At 39.1% G+C, this 18,303-nt stretch overlaps 1 protein-coding gene across 1 annotated transcript in view; it reads right to left on the reverse strand.

Moving 5' to 3' along the window:
• Window positions 1–5,149: 5,149 nt before the first annotated feature.
• SPI1 (Spi-1 proto-oncogene) overlaps window positions 5,150–18,303 on the reverse strand; it is a 19,806-nt gene continuing 6,652 nt past the window's right edge. The window contains exons 2-5 of the mRNA XM_005419459.2: window positions 18,129–18,222; window positions 10,627–10,814; window positions 6,696–6,843; window positions 5,150–6,021 (exon numbers count right to left, since the gene is read on the reverse strand). Of these exons, the coding sequence (XP_005419516.1) occupies window positions 5,705–6,021; window positions 6,696–6,843; window positions 10,627–10,814; window positions 18,129–18,222 (747 nt within the window). The 3' untranslated portion in view covers window positions 5,150–5,704. The remainder of the gene's footprint in view (window positions 6,022–6,695; window positions 6,844–10,626; window positions 10,815–18,128; window positions 18,223–18,303) is intronic.

Consider the following 18,303-nt stretch of genomic DNA (forward strand, 5'->3'; position numbering starts at 1 on the left):
AGATAATATGGGAGGGATTTAAAACAGATTCTCGAAGGACAAGAGCATTAGATGGGGAGCTGGAATAGTAATGGGGCAAAGGGAAGAGAACTGGTGATAAGACTGAAACTGTAAGAGGATGTGGGATGGAAAAACTATAAATGGCTGAACAAATAATTTGGAACTGAGAACCATTCACATAAAGAGAAGCTGACTGGAGGCATTTGTGAGAAAAGTTGGCCTGAGAGGAAGCAATGAACTAGCTGGGCAAAAGTTGAAAAAGGACACTGAGAATAAAGCAGTTGGACTCTACTAAATATGGAGGCATCTACTGGCTGAATCTAGGTATGGAGAAAAGCTCACCAAAGCGCTGGGAATTGATAGCTCAGGTTAGCAGAGAAAGGAAAGCACAGTGTGGGTGAGTGGGAAAAAAGAGAAGAGGGAATATCTAGAGAAGAAATCTAAAATTATGTTTCTGAAAGCAGACACCCAAAACTCAGAAACGTAGGTAAATCTAAAAGAACCCAAACTGATTTGTATACGCAAATGCTCAGCTCAGCACCCAAACATTCTTCACTTTGCATAAGGGAGAGGAATCGAAGCATTCTGCACAAAGGCACCAGTGGTCAAAGGGCTTCTTATACCTAAAGCACTGCTGCTCTGCTGCTGGGGAGTTAAAACAGAAGCTCAGAGGGAGCCCTTAAGGCACAGAAACTGCATTCCTTCCTACCACAAAGCCGCTTCCCCAATCCTTTGCATAACCTTGGTCTCCCCAATACCTCCTCCCACCCTTCTTTCTCCTCCTCCACCTCCTGCTAACCCTTATCTGCTCCACCACATCCTCATTCCCCTGCTGTCCATAGACTGCTCTGCTCATTCTCACGTACTGCTTTGACTCCCCAGTAGCAAAAAGTAACACTGTGGGGAACCAAAGGCATGAAGGAGGATGTGGCTGGATGAGTGGAGAGAATGGAAAGAAACACAGAATGGAAAGAAAGTTGCCCTGAAAAACCTGATCTAATAGGCCTACTTTGAATAGGGGGTTGGATGGGGTGACTTCCAAACATCCCTTCCAACCCAGGTTCCTCTGTGCGCTGATGTGAGGTGCTCAGCTAAGGCAGACATAGGTGAGTTATGAGTGAGGAAAAGAGAAAGAATATCTCAGCTTACTGCTGTTTCCATGCTCTCTGGAGGACATCCACATTACCTAGCTCTTGGAATAGGACTGATTATTTGGTTTATATACAGATCTCTCTAATTGCACAGGCTCAGCTGAGCCAACTGAATTGCAATGTGCAAATATTTTAGAGAAGAAAGGTGAAATTTGGTGAAGTTTTAGCTACTGTCACAGTTGCTTTAAAGAGCAAGCTCTTCATCTACTTAACTGTAATATATAAGTGGGTTCATAACAGTAGCATTTTTATTGCAGGCACTACATGTTTAGTGTTTTAAGTATGTGGTATGCAAAACTATGTAAATCTGATTTGAGTGTTTCTTAGAAGAAGAAAAGGTGGCGAGATAACAAGGTAACCCACAAAATAAATTAGAAATAAATTCAAAATCTTGGAATTGGTACCGCACTCTTTGTCATACCGTAGTCTTTTCTATCCGTGATCCATACGTTTTAAATACACAAGTGTGGGATTTCCATTGAGAACATACTGTTCGTGGCATTCTTAAAGGAAAAATGCTCTTTGTGTTGTCATCAGCAATGAAGTCTTTGCTATGAATTTACAATGTGCAGCTATGGTCCAGGGAAAATTTTGAATAACAGTATAAATACACTGAATTGAACTGTCATGTGATAAATGTACTAGTTATGAAGCTGTCAATATAGTTTGAATTAAGCTCGATGATAATGAAGGGAATTTTGTTCTGTGGAGATCTAAATGAGGGAGGAAAAAAATAGAAAGAAATGGAAGGAAGTCAAAAAAATTAAGTGATACAAATAAACTAAGGCAAAAGGCTTACTGAAGAAAAGAAACCTGGCAATGTACAGAGCCTAAGCCCTGTTGTAGTCATAAGTGAAGACAAACATGGATTGTAAGACTCTGTCCGTGTATGAATCTTGAAATGAGGGTATAGAGATAAAATTTCATGAAGGAGGAGACCAAAAACCTCCATCAGATATATTGGGATGTGTGTGTAAGCATTTTTTAGGAAGTTTAGAGGACTCAATAAATGTGGGCTTTCAGGTAGAAAATAAATAATAACACCTTTACCTGCAGTTCTGTCTGGTTCAGGTGAGTAGTAGCTTACATCTAGAAATGTCTAAAACTCTCTTTGACTGAGTAGAATTTAAAAATACATGCTACCACTCTAAATTATTATAAGCATATTATCTGTATAGCCAGCGCAATTTTTCTAACTTTGATGCCTCTGATGTACTGCTAGAGGGAGTCTAATATATTGTAAGTGCAGTTTAGTATTTTGAATTTAGCTCACTGATAGTTTCCTGAGTAATCTTTCCACAAGAATTGATTAAGAACCACTCAGTGGCTAATAAAGCGGATTTTTAAAGCAGGCTGCAAAGGGCCAAATATAAGTTGACTATCCAGTTGTAGTATGAACATTTGCTTTGAAAGAGGATTGATGATCTCTAAGAGCAGTGGGCTGCAAAATGTTCCAATGAACTTGTCCTAATCATGGGTCATCTCTCCAAATAATAAGCCCCCCTGACCTTTTTTGATCACATCTGCCTGTCCAGTACTTGGCCACCTTCAGAGAAAGTAGCTCCTCTGTAATTTTGCAGAACCTGTGATTTAGTCATATTCATTTTGGTATTTTTGTCTAAAACAGCCAGAGAACTTCCGTGCTTGCATGTGCAGCTGAATGGCAATAATTCAGCTTGCCTAGACTGCCTAGTGTCCCGAGCAGTTGGATTGTGTGGCAGACAAACAGTACTCTGGCAGGGAAGCATCATCATTTGGTCTCCTTCACAGCTGCAACACATGATTATTCACTCTTTATACCACAGATGAAAAACCTAACCAGAAACAGATGGGGAGCGAATATTTTTAGAAACAGTATTTCAAAGCATTAACAAGAGGAAGAGAAAAAGTTTTCGGCTTTGGAGATAAAATTTTAAGCCTTCTTGTTAAAGTATATTCAATATTACTTTTAAAAATATTTTTTTGCTAATCCTCCTATTCCCTCAAGATAACCTTCTCAGAATCTTCAATTTCCATGTTTCTTGTGGTCAAAACCAGTGTAAAATGCAAATTCTTTAATTCAAGTATAAGTAGTTGCTCTAAATTAGCATTTTAAAGTAATGCACACACTCAAATAGCTCATTTAAAGGTTCTTGTTGTTTGTTTGAAGGCTTATTTTAATTTTGTATTATTTCTCCAGCATTTAATAAGATTTTATGCAAGACTTGCTAGGGAAATGGAAAAATAGGTCTCATAGATCTTAGAAATCTTTTTGGTAAGCTTGAAATGGCTTTTGTGATATCCTAAGCATCTCCACAATTAACTCATCAGTTGGCTCTTTTCAGTTATCACAGTTTTCCTGCAAGAGGAAATGATCCTTCTCCTTCAAATTGCAGTGTCAGAGAAGGATCAGTTCTGCTTTTGAAGCTGTGTTTGTGATAAAGATATTTTTATGAAGAGAGGAATTATTACTCTAGTTTTCTTGAATATCAAGTCTGCAAGTCTGATGAGTGAAAATGTCTTTATCTCTTTTTAATTCCAGGCCAGCAGTGCCAAACATCATCAGTACCAAGCAGAGAAGTCCTGAGTTTCTAGCTCAGCAAGAAGGAACCTTAATTGCATCAGTGTTGGGTGCTCTAGTCTTCTGAGAGCTGCCTTCAACAGCTTCTATCCTGAAACTTCAAAATGGACGCAGATGGAATTATCCAAGTCTAATTTAGTGAGTATCACAGTATTTCCTGTAGGAAGTAAATCCTTCCAGTACAATTTTAGAAACAAAGTGTCTTCTTAATTCAGCTCATCCTAACCCTAAGTGAATGAAAAATGATCCTCAAAGCACAGTAGCTAAAAGTTGGATTACAAGATTTTTAGAAGCATGAAAGATAACTCTCTGCTAATTTTTGGCACTGACTGATGTATTTATCAAGTTCGTAAACTGGGAATAAAAATTGGGAAGTAGTACTTTGGGATGTTTTTTAACCAGGAGCTTCTTTCTTATTGGCTCCAAAGAGACCCTGTAGGCCATGATGCCACCAGATTTTCACTTCCACAGTGAGATTGTTAGTGCAGATAACACTGACTGTGTTTAGATATAATTTTGAGAACTCAGGTCTGTAAGAAGCTCATCACTTCAACTATTTCTGATTTCAGTGAGGAGCAAGCTCTGAAAAATTTCAGATTATTTAGTGATATTTGGCATGTTGTACTGCATTTCAATATTGCTAAAAAAAATTCCTTCTCTTCATTCTCGATCTGCCTCATTTCACCTCATCTATTTTGGGAAAGTCCTGATTTTTGAGTGACTGAAACAGCTGAGATGTGTTAAATAATCTTAAAACTTGAAATGCTAATTTTCTTACTGTTGCTTGAATTTAGATTTAATTTCTGTGCTTAGATGTACTGGGTAAATTTACCATGATGTTTCAGGTATTGAATTATCATTTATTTTGCATTTTGAGTGTTATCTTTACAGTGCAGTTGTTATTAGTTACTATTAATTGTTTTACAGTAGGGCTACAATCCACAGTTAAAATCTTGAAACTCTTTTGTACTGGAATTCCACAGAAACTTGATTAAACACAACTTACTTCCAAGAAAGCTTCATGAGCGAGAATCAAGATATCACTGTGGGGGAAAGGAAGACAAAAGAACAGGAGCAGGAAAATAAGTAAAACTGCAAAAGAACATGGTTAATTGATACATTCTAAATGGTATGGGGATATAAATGCAATTCTTTGTATATGTGACCAGAAAATGTTCAACTGGCAGGGTCTTTGCACAGGAAAAAATAGTGAGAAATATATACATACATGTATTTTTAAATTTCCTTCAGTACTGCAGTCTCTTTCACAGTAATGTATTTCACCTCATAATATTTGTTACTGAGTTTGACACCACTGATGATGTTTCCAGGTAAATTAAAAAGTAGCTACAGATGGATAAGGCCCTACAGCCCAGTGCACCTTTTGTTCAGACACCACACAGGAGCTGTATCTGCATAACTGAATGAGTGACCTGTGTTTGTGAAGTAATCATTTATTATGCAAACATCAAAACTTCATTATACCTAATTTTATTAAATATGTACATGTTATTACTAGTTAAAAGAACGAGTCTCATTCCAAGATCTGCAAACTTCTCTCTAGCTCTGAGAGCTGCGGCAGAGCCTGTATTAATGCTAGTTCAAAAGCTGGAAGCTAACGCAGTGTCACTGTGAGTGACACAGCACCACCTCTGGAGGCAAAACTTCATTGGCTGTATTCTTTAGTTACAATACAATCAAAAAAAAAAAAAAAAAAAAGAAGAAAAAGAAAATCTTTCCTGACAACAATATATTTGTACATTGTTTAAATTTCCCAACTCTGTCCAACTTGGAGGATGGAAGCAAACAATTCTGTCATGATTGGGGTTCTCAGATGCTGAAGAAGGGGATTCGTACCAGAAACATCTGATGATAAAGGCTGTTTAAAGGCAGAGAAGGGGGCACAGGAAGCAAAGAGAAAGATGCGTCCATCTCCTCTGCTGGAATCCAGCCAGGAGCTCTCAATATTTTTGTTGCTTAGGGTCCCATGGCCTCAGTGAGGATAATGCTTCCTATCAGTGGCCCCCCTTCCCATCACCTCTCCACTAAACTGGTAGGTCAGCTTCTTCTTAACTTTCTTGACCTCCCCTGTCTTGCCATAGTTTCTCAAAGCCCGTGCCATCTTCTGGTAGGTCATTTTCTTGCGGTTGCCTTTCTGGATGCCCCAGCGATGCGCCAGTGCTTCTTTGTGTTTGGAGGAGAACTGGAAAGTACCTTTCTCCTTGTCCACCCACCAAATGCTGTCCTTCATGTCCCCACTGCGAAGAAGGTCCAGAAGGAACTGATACAGACGTATCTTTTTCTTGCTGCCTGTGTGAGAGTCAAAGAAGAAAGCCAGTGGAGCATTAGTATTTGTGTGTAGTTCCTGGAGAAACAGCAGAAAGTATCTAAGAATTCCAGCTAGCTTGGGAGACATAACTTCAGTTTGCAGCATTTATAACAGTAGACAATATAACAGTGTGAGGAAAAAATGTGGGTTTATATACCAAGAAGAAAAAGCAATAATAATTCCAATGGCTTAACTTCTGAAATTCATTTGCTAATTTGAAGCTAATTGAAAAACATTGCTAATTCAAAATTAACTTAAACCTAATTTTGGCAGGTTATACAGAATGTGACTCTCAGATACTGAGCGAAGAGAGCTAAATATTTTTTTTTTAAATTGGTTCTTCTTTGACTTTCTTGTCTTGGTTTTCCTGGCTGTTATTAGAAATTGGAGTAGAAATGGCAAAAGCCATTTCCATTCAGGAAGCTTGAATAGACAAAGCCAAAGGAGGCAAGGGAGTACATTCAGAAATGAAGTTTGAGATAGTTATGGGTGTGAGATTCAGAGGACGGGAGAGTGCAATGAGTCAGGGAAAGAAAAGCTTTGGAAGTGGCATAAAATACTAGCACAGCAGTTCTACAGTTTCATTCATTATCCTCATGGTAATAAAACACCTGCTCAGTTCATAGCTTGACAAAATCCTTCTGTTTTCACTGACCTGTTTCTCCATGAATAATTCCAGGCCCAGGCTCCACACCATCATTCTCCCCATCTGAAACCTCCAAGGGGGGGCTCTGCCTCTCTATGTCCTCCTCATCAGAGCTGGGCTGAGGTGGAGAGAAGTACATCCGGGGCAAATAGGACACCTTTGGAGAACAGAGCGGTAGAGGGAGAAAGCAGTGACACAGAGTATGACATCAAGATTAAAAAAGGAAATGTAATGAAGAGAGGCACAGAGAAAAGGAGAAAGAAAGTTAGCGGTATGGGAAAATGTTTAGTGTAATACTGGGTGACTTAGTTGTTGACATTTATAATAAATGCCATCCTGTTAAGAAACACTTTCAGATAACTGTCAACACACATGTACAATGATGCACCTTTACCAGAGGGAAGAATGAGTAACGTAAATGCCAGAACTTTCTCATACCTTATATCCTATGCAAGTAACACTGTCCCTCTTCCCCATATCTCCCCAAAGCTCGCTTTCTTCCTAATGAGTTTCTGATCCTGGTTGTCTATCCCCAGAATGAAATTGCTTTTCAGAACAACTTTTTTCCTAACACAGACCATCTGGAGCTGAATTTGAAAGGCATGAACAGTTCTGCCCTATCATGGCTGGCTTTGGCTCTGTTGTCCTGTTCCTTTCTCAGACACAGTACCTCCTGATGGCACCGAAACCCTATGGGACTGCATCCAAATTTGGAGATGGGATTGTACCAGTCCGTCAGCTTTCTCTCATAAACTTCCCCCATGAGGAGAGGAGTAGCCTTAACACTAAGATAAGGATATATCATATCAGCCCATACTCTCTTTTCCCAAATGGCTATCTGAAAATTCCCCATTGGGGGGAATTTCTCATCTGCAAAGCTAGCAAGCCAGTTTTTGTGTTAAATTCTCTTGCCCTTATATAGAGGTGTTGTCAGAAGAAGTGTGGAATATACCTCAGCTCTGTAAATTCTCAGTTGTGGTCTGGTTTGCTAGGAAACATGACCAGTTGGCACAGATTATTGCATCTTCTTATTTAATAATGTGAAACGGGTCAGTCTGAGGGGCAGGGAATAAGAACCCAGTCCCTACATTAAAAAAATCCAACTAACATTCCCCAAACCCAGCAGCATATTTTATGCAGCTTTCATGAAATGGGACAGATGATAGCCCTTGAAAGTGAGCTCCTTTTGTACTGCTCTTTTCCTTCACCAGGGAGGGATGTCTTGAGCCTGATGCCCTCCCCAGGGGACCTCAGATGCTCAAGTGGGCAGTGGGTGTTCATGAGTCACTCACCCTGTGCTGGCTTTGGCCAAGTGGGGCTTTTTGGGTGAGTTTTGCACCACCTTGAAGTGTCCCAATAAGGCATGTGCCAAGGGCTGCCTGGGGCACTGCAGCTGGCAGTTAATGAGCTGGCACATTGGCTGCAGCCGATCTGGCAGGAAGGGCAGGATTGGGCAAGAGCCCCTGTAAGTTTCCTGTCAGATCCCCAGGAGTGAAACTTCAGCCCTCACCACAGCCACCTTCAGCTTCTTACAGTTAACAAAGCTGCAGCCCTGGGGTAGGAAGGAAGGGAGAGACTGTGCCATGGGGGAAGGGGAAGGAGAAGGTGGGACAGGGTCCTGCAGGGGAGGGGAACAGAGATTGGTGCCCTTGAGAAAAGGGCTGTGGAAATCTGGAGCGCTTTGGGAGGTCATGTGGGTGTAAGGAACTGCTTCTCTGGGGCTCAGTGGGACAGTGGGACAGTGGGAGGGGACATGGTGTCTTGCAGAGGCCAGACTGCAGAGTTGAGTGAGCTTTCCCCACACTGTCCCCACTGTCCCTGACTGCTGTACCTTTACTTACACTTCCTCTGCACCTGAAATTCAGCAAGGGCAGTCAATACAGTGTCACACAGTCTTGGGACAGAGTCACAGAGGACTGGCCCGTGTGCTATAAAGAGCCAGGTTACTACTACAGCTCTGGAGAGAGAAAACTTAAGGAAATACTAGCTACTTTCCATATTCTGATGTTTTCCCAGGGTCTGTGGCCCCTACATGTGATTTTCCTCTTTCTAAAAATTCTTCTCAGAGCTTTCCAACCCTCTCTTTCATTCTTCCTTCAGAATGAATATTTTTTTCTTATTTTAGTATTTCTGAGGCCCCTGTTGGCAGGCTAACAAAATTTCAAACAAATCTTGTTCATGAACAGGTTAAACTTCAAATTTAATTTCACAAAGTAATGTGATATCCACAGAAAATTAAAGAAATAGCTTTGCACCTTCCTCCTTTACTACAAACAGTAACTCTGATATTGCAGGACAAGCATACTAGTTAAAAACTAGCAAATTTAGAGGCGGATTAAAACTTGCTTCTTGCTTGTTTCTTTGCCGGGGACTGTGACTGAGACACACCAGAAGCTGAACTTCAGAGCATGCCAAGTACTATTTGTATGAGCTATTCTAGGAATAAAAGTAAAATAAAGTAAAAAAGCCAAAGATCCCCTGCTAGTAAGGAAAAGAAGTGATAAATTCTACATACTAACATCTGCAACTTGGTAGGGTGTGGGGCAGGGAGATCACAGTGCTCTTTATCAAAAGTTGTAACAAAATTAGTTCCCTGCCTTACATCCTGAAATGAAAGACCATAGCTGAGAAGAATGAATGTGGATAAGCAGAAGTGGCCTCTCTTGCTTTTTGGTTGTGCTTCCAAAGACATCCCTAAAGGGGCTCATTTTCATCCTTTGCCCTTGGCCAGAGGTCATGGTTGGTCATTAGGTATTAGCAGTTGCAATGAGCAACTGAAACAACTTGAAGCTTCCCACAGGCTGCTGTTCCATGATACATTTTTTATATTTGTAACTTTCTGTTCCTAATTCTTTGTTTGTATCTACATCTTATATTCTATTCCTGATTTTTTGATGGCTTGCAGTTTCCTGTTGTCAGTGTTAACTTACTCATTCTATTTTTTCTCTTCTTTCTTTTTGATTAATACAGTATTGACATACAATTTCGGTTTGCTTTGAGCAGAGAAACCCAAAATGCTAAGCCCGTGCATGCATTTTTTCTCACAAAGTTTCAGCAAGGGTACTGTTATATGCAGCACTGTAATCAGCAAACACTCTTTTCTCCAACTTCAGTTCTACTCTGTCTTGCATTCAGAACATTTCATGTACATTGGGAAACTCTTTAGCGCAAGATCTTCCAGCTTTCTTACTGCCCCAGTAATGACTTCGGGCATATTCTTGTAGGGTCAAGAGTGATTTCCACATCTGCTGTGCTTAGTATCTTTGCAGTATGATGGAACACCTTATAATTTCAGGTTCAGTGAAAATTCACTGGTGCTTTGGTGACTACTGCATAGTGGAGTATCTTTTTTTTTTACAGGGAAATGCCTGGCTTAATGTAAAATCTTAGGAAAGACAAGACAGTGTGTTTTGGCTTGTGACTTATTTACTCACAGATAGAAGCACAAGTAGGGTCTCCTCAGCCTGTGGTAGAATTGTCAGTGACTTGTCTTTGTTAGCATTTCTCACACAAGTCATATAAAAATTTCAGGGTTCCTTGGAAATATTTAAAACTTTACTATGACTTCAAAGCTCTGAATTACTTCTTAATAGTCCTGGGTACCCTTGCTATGATGATACAAAGTTTCTCACCTCCAGTTCATCTGCAGAATTGCAAACCAGTTGATTTTCATTCCAAATGAAACAAAAATTGAAATTTCAAACACCTCCACAAAACGCAGTTTTCATTTTAGACAGTGTGGGGAGCACGATTTCTCGTTGTCCAGGCAAAAAGAATGTTTAAAATACATTTGTGCTGGGAATGAAGAGCGTTACATCCCCTAAGAACCTGAGTAGCTCATTCCAGAAATTTCTTTCACTTCATAGTATGCATTCCCAATGTATTATTTTCTTTACCATTAATTACAATCTGAAGTTCTGAGCAGGGTTGGTAGCCATACCTGATGGTTGAGTCCGATGTGTGTGGTTGGGATTGCAGAATCCAGGACGTGCATTTGCTCGATCTCCATGTGCCTGTAGAGCTGCTGCAGCTGGGGAGGCTGCACACTCTGCAGCTCTGTGAAATGGTTGTCTCCAAAGGTCTCAAATTCACTGTGCATGTGGTGTGGATGATATTCCCAATAATGATCTAAAGAAAGTAAAAATAGATTGTCCATCACAGCAAGATGAAAAGACATGGCATTTACCTGGCTTTCATGGATTCTCACTCCTGTCACAGCCTTTCTGCCCTCTCCAAACCATTCCTATTGACCTGTTTGTCTCTGCTGACAATCTCTATAGATCCCTGTAAAATTTCTTTTCCTAATCTCATAAATTCCTGTGACTGGGAAGTATTACTTAGGCCACTTTAAGTAGGAAAATACTCTCAGATAGTGAGATGGATTTAAGTGATAATTTAGCACAAGATGCAGAAGATGTTAATGCTGGCACCTTTCTCAAGAAGAGACCATAACAAGTTTCAAAACATTGTCATTCTTGAGACAACAAATTCTACTGATTTACACACTGTCATATTCTTATTACACTCTTCCTCATGGCATGGAAATGAGGAGGTGGAAAAAAAGTAAAGATTATTCTGTAGCTATCTTTAGACTTTACTTTACTATGCTAGCAAAATTTCAGGAACGCTGCAGAAAAGTCACTTCCTGCTGTTTTGCTATATCACACATTTTAAAGTACCAAGACTAGATAATAAAAGGAATAAACACTTGGAAATCTGGTGTACACTGTGTACAGGGAAGCTGAATTCTAATGTAGACTCTTTATCTACCTTTTTTATCTCTTTAGGATGTTTGAAATTTCTGTGATAATTTGGATTTTAAAAAATATAAAGAAATACTTAAATAACCACTATAATGTTTCCTGATTTGTTTATCTTTGAAATGAAATTCCATATCATTCTCAGTTTTAGATTTCTGGATTTTATAGTTCAACATAAGCCTTCAAGTTTTTAGAATGTCATATTTGCTGCTCAAAATTCAAAACGTTCTGCAAGAAATGTGAAGTAATTCTAATTTCTCATCTACAATAGTTGCATACATAATTCTGCACATATCTGTGAGCAACCTGTTTGTAAAATCAGTGTCAACACTACATCCTCTGCTCTGACTGAGCTGGGGACTAATCTTCCAGGGTTCATCTTTTTGTGTAGCACTTTAAGCATGGCTGAAATTTCTTTATGATATTCTGTGTAACGGTTCTAATTTATATCTTACTATTCCACGTTCTCTTCCCTTATTAAATTATTTTTAAAATTTCTGTCCTCTCCTTTACATGTTTTCACATCGCTGTCGTGTACTCTTACAATCTACTTCTCTTCATCCCTTAAGCTAGCATCAGCTCTGGGTCTTTCAGTGTAAATCAGTATATTCACCCCCCTATTCACACTTGTACACTTCTCCAAGCCCCCTCCCAGCTGTTGACATCCCTCCAATAACACAATGAACAGAATTGAACATGCTCCTCTAAATGTAGTTGAATTTATAGAGGAACAATTGTCTCATTCTGCAATATATGTTATTGTGCATGATATCTGGATATTAATGTGCTATGAATATTTTCCTTAAATATCAAGTTAGTTCTTTTTCTCATCTCCTATCTCCTCATCCTTCCCCATTAGTGTTTGAAACAGTTAATGTAATCACATTGAGGATTTGAAATCCAGGGGAGTGACTTTGAATAAGGCTTCCTTTGGAGTGAACTCAGTGATATGCTTATACCAAGCACACCTGTACCTGAGAAGCTGTAAGCTCTTTCAGCTGCCTTTGTGCTCAGGCCCGTAGGAATTTATTTGGAGGCTCTATGAGATCATTTATGACACCAGCACATACTTTTTTGTTCTTTCTGCTTTTCTGATTCATGAATAAACCTCTTCACTGCATGTGAAAGGGGTGGAAATGTGCTTATAAAAGCATCCAGGGAGCTGCTGCATTACTTTGTCATTTCTTCACTTTGTTATGTGGCACTTTCTATGGGCTATGTATGGATTTTATAGCCCTAAGATAATTACAGTGCACAGTAGCACTTCTTCATGTTGCAGTTCAAGACAAAAATTACAGTTTCTCGTGTCAAAAAGTGGGGTTTATGGATGCAAAGCAGTCAGGTGTTTTTATATCCACATCTACTGCAACCCAGGAAACAGCGGTGTGTGAGTTGAAATCCATAATTTACCTAAGGCTGTGTCCTGGTAGGAAGCTTTGAGCACTTTCAGTGTGAAACCTTTCCATTTAGTTGGAAGACTGAGCCACACTAATTCATGTTTTCTCAGGTTTAAATTAGTGCGGATTTCTCTAAGTAGAGCCAACCCTTGAGGTCCTATATATCATGGGCAGCCCTGCATATTAAATTGTTGAGAATACATCCCAGGAATAATCTAAACTCTTGTTCCTTAGAGTGATGTGGCTCTGCTTGCTGTGTGGAAAGTGCTCTGTCAGAGGGCAATGTATATTCCCAAAGATCCCTTGTCACTGATAATCCACAACAGCAATTGAGATTAGTGCATAATTGGGAGGATGACAAAGCCCAGGAAAAAGTCTCTGAGGCTGTTAACGGCAGGTCTTCAGCTGTGGAATGTCTTACTAGCAGCAAATATGGTGGTCAAGGGAGAAAAAAGAACATTTCCAATCTGCATAGCCATGAGTATCTGTGCACCCTCTAGGTGGTCTACTTCTGATTATTAAAAAATATTTTTTCTCAGTAATCTTTTTATACTTTGAGATACCTCTTAGTTCTTTGGAACCTATGACAAGGTTACTGTTGCTCCAGAGCTGTTTTAACTTTTCCCTTGTCAGATTAATTAGCCCATGGAACACTATTTATGCATATTCATGCTAATAACTATTTAGTAATTATCATATTAATTACTAAATTCCTTTTTTATGGAATTAGATGCTGTTGTAAAAGTAAAGTAATAAAATAATACTATTAACACAGTGTATAGGATTTAAAGTAATGACATAATACTATTACACTACAAAAAAATCTATGTCAGAAATTACTTCAACACAAACTTCTGTCCAAACGTTCAAGTTGTGATAGGGAACAAAGTCCTTATTCTTTCCAAAATATCTATAATTTCCCAGTAATCCTTAGGAAAAACAATATTGGTTTAGTAACATTAGAAGAGAAATTACAAATCTGTCTCCACAAGTCCTTCTGCAGTTAACCATCCTGGCTAAGTTATTGCATATGAAAATTAAAAGAGAAAAATTTAAATATCTGCAGATATTTGAGTTAGCAGTAACTCTTGACTTCTATGCTCTTTGTTAGTGTTATGTCAGTTACGCATACCAATTTGCTCTTTTCTCTAAAACATGAAGGTGGAAGGAAGAAAAAAGCAGATAAAAATTCTAGAAATGGAAAGTGCCTGTTCTTTGGGTAAAGGAAAATATCATTAAAAGCCAAGCTATACCTACACAATGGAGTCATTATGAGAAATTTCATGTGAAGTGAAAGAGGATGTGAAAAAAATTCTCTCTTACAGAGGCATGGAGATTATGTTTGTTTTGGTCTTGTATGTAGTGAAAGGTTAGAGGAAGGACAATAATGAATTCTAAACTCCCTCCCATGACAGAGAGGATGTTAGCCTGTTGGGAAGCAATAGCTGACCTAAAGGCATTGTGTCAATATTCACCATAGAGGTAGATCCTCACTCCACAAGTGAGAAAACCTGACTGAACGTTTCCATGCACCTTCTCATCCCTGTAAGTGGCTTTGCTCCTGTTTTAATAGATGAATAATGGTACAACTGGCGGTCAGAATATGAAACAGGCTCCAGGACGGTATTTGTAGTAAATGTGAGCACCGGGCTAGACCTGCATGACGCAGTGCCAAAGGGTGCAGCAGTGCTGAGGCAGCAGCAGAGCAGGAAGCTCTGGGAGCTCTGGGAGCTCTGGGAGTGCCGTGCTCTGCCTGGCCGGGCACTGCAGCTGCCAGGGCTGCGCTGCCAGCCTGGCCCCGCGCCTCGGGGCACTGCTCCTGCTGGGCTCACCTGCCTGCACATACATGGAGAGCTAGGACAGGGCTTCTGTACAGCCCCACACTGCACAGCTCACAAGCTCCCGCTCTGTTTTGCACATCTGAAAAAGCAAGTCAAGGAAAAATACCATAGAGGAAATGAGAAAAATATTGAAGGACACTGGAAACTCAGTGTCTTGATCAGACACTACAGAGTCACCCTTGAGAAGAGTGCTGTGGTCCTGGGCAGAGCACCAGTCTTACCTAAAACAATGTTAGAATCTCATTAGCTCTCACTTTACAAACTTCATTACTTTAATTATGCCAAATGTTCAAAAGCCTATGGGTCAGGCCCCATCAAATCATGAGAACAGCTTTGAAGGGAGGGGGTTTTTTAATGAAGTTTGGAATTCTTTCTCTTTTTCCTGTAGCATTTAAGACTAAGTTTCACATGTTTGGATTTTCCTGCAGTTCTATGTGGGCTAACAAAATCAAAGCTGAGATTCCTAAATGGTCATGTTACTCCAGGATGTGGGACAAAAATAAAATCCCAGATCATGAAACCTAGCAAGATCCATGAGGCTAGCAACGAAGTGAACAAGGGCCAGCACTCAGCTTCATACAAAAAGTGATTTTTACTAAACCTATAATGTTTGGTGACAACATAGAGACAAAGCTGCAGTGGAATTTTGTAATTACAAAGATTGCGTTAGTGTTACAAAATATGCTGTTACACTTACAGACTTCCAAGCTCAGGGTAGGATGAACTAATACATGATCGCTCAAAGCAGCTTCTGTCCAGCACGACTGTGTCTCTGTGTTTATTACAGTATTTAAAACAGAGTTACACTGCAGAAAATAATCGCACTCAATGCTTGTGCTGATGAACATATCATGTTGTGGTTTTGCTTGTTAATTTCAGTGTTCACTTAATGAAAATAATTTCCTAAATATTACTCACTAGTGGAACAGATTTAAAATTTTTTGTGGACTTTACTACTTATTTGTGTAAATAAGTAAGTAAGGGATAATAAATAAGGTGTGTTTCCTTCAGTACTATATTTGAGGAAAAGGGACACTAATGCATGTAGCACAAATCTATAGATTAAGACTTGCCAGCTCCCTTTCACAAAATAATTTTTCTAGCAATGAGACAGGCAGCCTGACACCTCAGGAAATTTTCCTATTTCTTTAACAGTCCCTTGTCAGCAAGATCAAAAGTATTATACTGTCTAGTGGCATCTCTTTGCATTAACTGGTAGTATTGAGGTGCATCGTGGTACTAAATAGACCTGCAAAATTATTTTTATGTATTGCCAGTGCTCTCACTGTACCCCCAGCTGAACTTCTCTCCTACAATTCTGTTCTTATTTCTTCTTTTTATCCTCCTATCTAATCAGGTTCTTGTCTCTTTCACTGCTGTTACTGCAGCACCTTTTTATTCTTTTCCCCCTCAATTTTTCAATCATTGTGCCTTTATCCACTTTGTTCTGAACGCTTAGTACATATTTCTAAACGTACTTTGTGGCATCCTTTTCCTGCTCTTCTGCATGGCTATCCTCAAGACTTTATACTTTTGTCATGTAAACAAAATGAAAGCCAAAGTTGGGTTTTTCAATGTTTATCAGAAAGAAGGAAACTACAATAATTTGTGGGTTTTAGTCTCCATCTGCATTTTTTGGTTGTTTGTTGCTGTTTTGGACTGTGAGCAATTCAAGACAGCACAGGGCACAGATATTTATACACAACCAACTATATTACAGGTGCTTTCAAAAATTAAAATTTGATTGAAATGTGCAGGCTGGGTTTAGGTTGCATCTTCCACAAGCACTTACTTATGGATTAAGTAAGGAGTTACAATCTTAGTTAACACTTAGGAGTTAAAATGTTTTTGGGGTCTTTAGGAAAAGTGCAGCACATTTCTAGGAACAGACAAATTTCTGTTTAAAGTGCATGTTTAAGTACTGCTTAGGTTATAACCCATATAGGTCATTATCCAGGTTTTGTTGTGTTCATCATGATGAGTAAAATCATGCTAGTGGTCTGAGAAATGTAGCTTAGAAGCAGCCTTTCAGTAGAAAAATGGGCAGTAAACCAGATGGGGTGATAAAATGATGAAAGATAAAGGGAAGTTTTTGCTTGAGGTAGCCTAGACTTAATGACAGAAAAGTTATTTCCCAGTGCTTTTTCCTACATGACATCTTTTATATTTATTGTTTAATTGTCACAATTGCCTTTTGAGATAATAAATGTTATCCTGTTTTATGAGTGTGCAAACAGGTATGGGGTATAATGTAAAAACCCTAAATTTCCATGTGGAATTTGCTGGGTTTGATTAATGAGACTTGACAGATGCCATGAGATAACTTATAAAAACTGAATTAATTCTTTGTCTTCAGGTGTTAAGAATATCATAGGTATTTCCTGAATGAAGTGTAGAGAACAACTTTAGGTAGGAATCTCTTTCAGCTAAATGCTCAAAGTGATCTTACTCAGTAATTCACTGCTCTTTTGTTGCCACAAAACAGTGCTGTGCTATGATTAGTTCATGTCTTAAATTATAACAGCAATGGGTCTGGTTGCTATATCAGTGGGATTCTTTCAGGGAAACTCCAGGACCTGCAGGGACTGCCACCACTAATGGAGTACAACGGTGCTTTTCCTTCCTGAGTCAATATTGACTCTGGTATTTCCAGGGTGCTCTTGCTGGACCGTTGTATTGCACGGGAGACAAAATTCACAAAGCAAGACTCTCACCTCTGCATTGATTTAGAGCCCAGTGCCCAGACAACACTATAACATAGACACCAAGGCTTTGAAATCACATATATAAATTGAAGTAATAAATAATCATACAGCATTTTTACCTTGAATTATGTTTGTGTACAAACAGCTACAAGGAAGTTTTACATAGATTTAGAGACAGGAAGTACTTGGGTGTACTGGGGGAAGAGTGAAAGTTAAAGTTAGGTGTGGCAGCATGCAATAGAGATCAAAAGAAAGAGAAAAATATATGGAGTTGAAAAAGGCTAAATACCAGAGAAACCTAAGCACAAATAGATTATCTAGGACCTAAGTGAAATGGGAGTTGGACATGGGAACACAAGAAATGGAATACAGTGTTGCAAATCCATGTTTTTAAGAAGTTGAGAAGCAAGCTGAATGCGTTTGATCTGCAGAGGAAAATAAAATCGCAGTAAAGATAATGAAGGATAGAGATCATGAGATCCCACTTTCCTGGGAACTCCTTGCATCATAGAGCATTTTTAAAATGCTGTTTCAGAGAAACCATGTTGCAGTTCCTGGGCTGGAACAAATAATATAATATTATATTATTAATAAAATAATTTTTGTTCCTGATTCAAAAATGTGTTCCTATACATTATAGATGACAGCAATAAATTTGTTATTTTCTTGTATGTCCTAAATCCATCTTCTGTGATAACCCATGAGATTTTATGCCCCAAGGAGATATTTTTTGACTTACCACCATGACTCTCTCCATCACTGTTGAGATACTGGTAATAGTCATGGGGCTGTCGGTAGAGGTCTGACTCATAGGGTACCATATCTTCAGAGGGCTGTAAAAAGAAGAGGAATTTTTAGAACAGTAAGTTTATACAAATCCTTTCCAAATTATTCATATAGTTAGTGAAGGGCTG

This window comes from Geospiza fortis, unplaced genomic scaffold (assembly GCF_000277835.1).
Source record: "Geospiza fortis unplaced genomic scaffold, GeoFor_1.0 scaffold66, whole genome shotgun sequence".
Lineage (NCBI taxonomy): Eukaryota > Metazoa > Chordata > Aves > Passeriformes > Thraupidae > Geospiza > Geospiza fortis.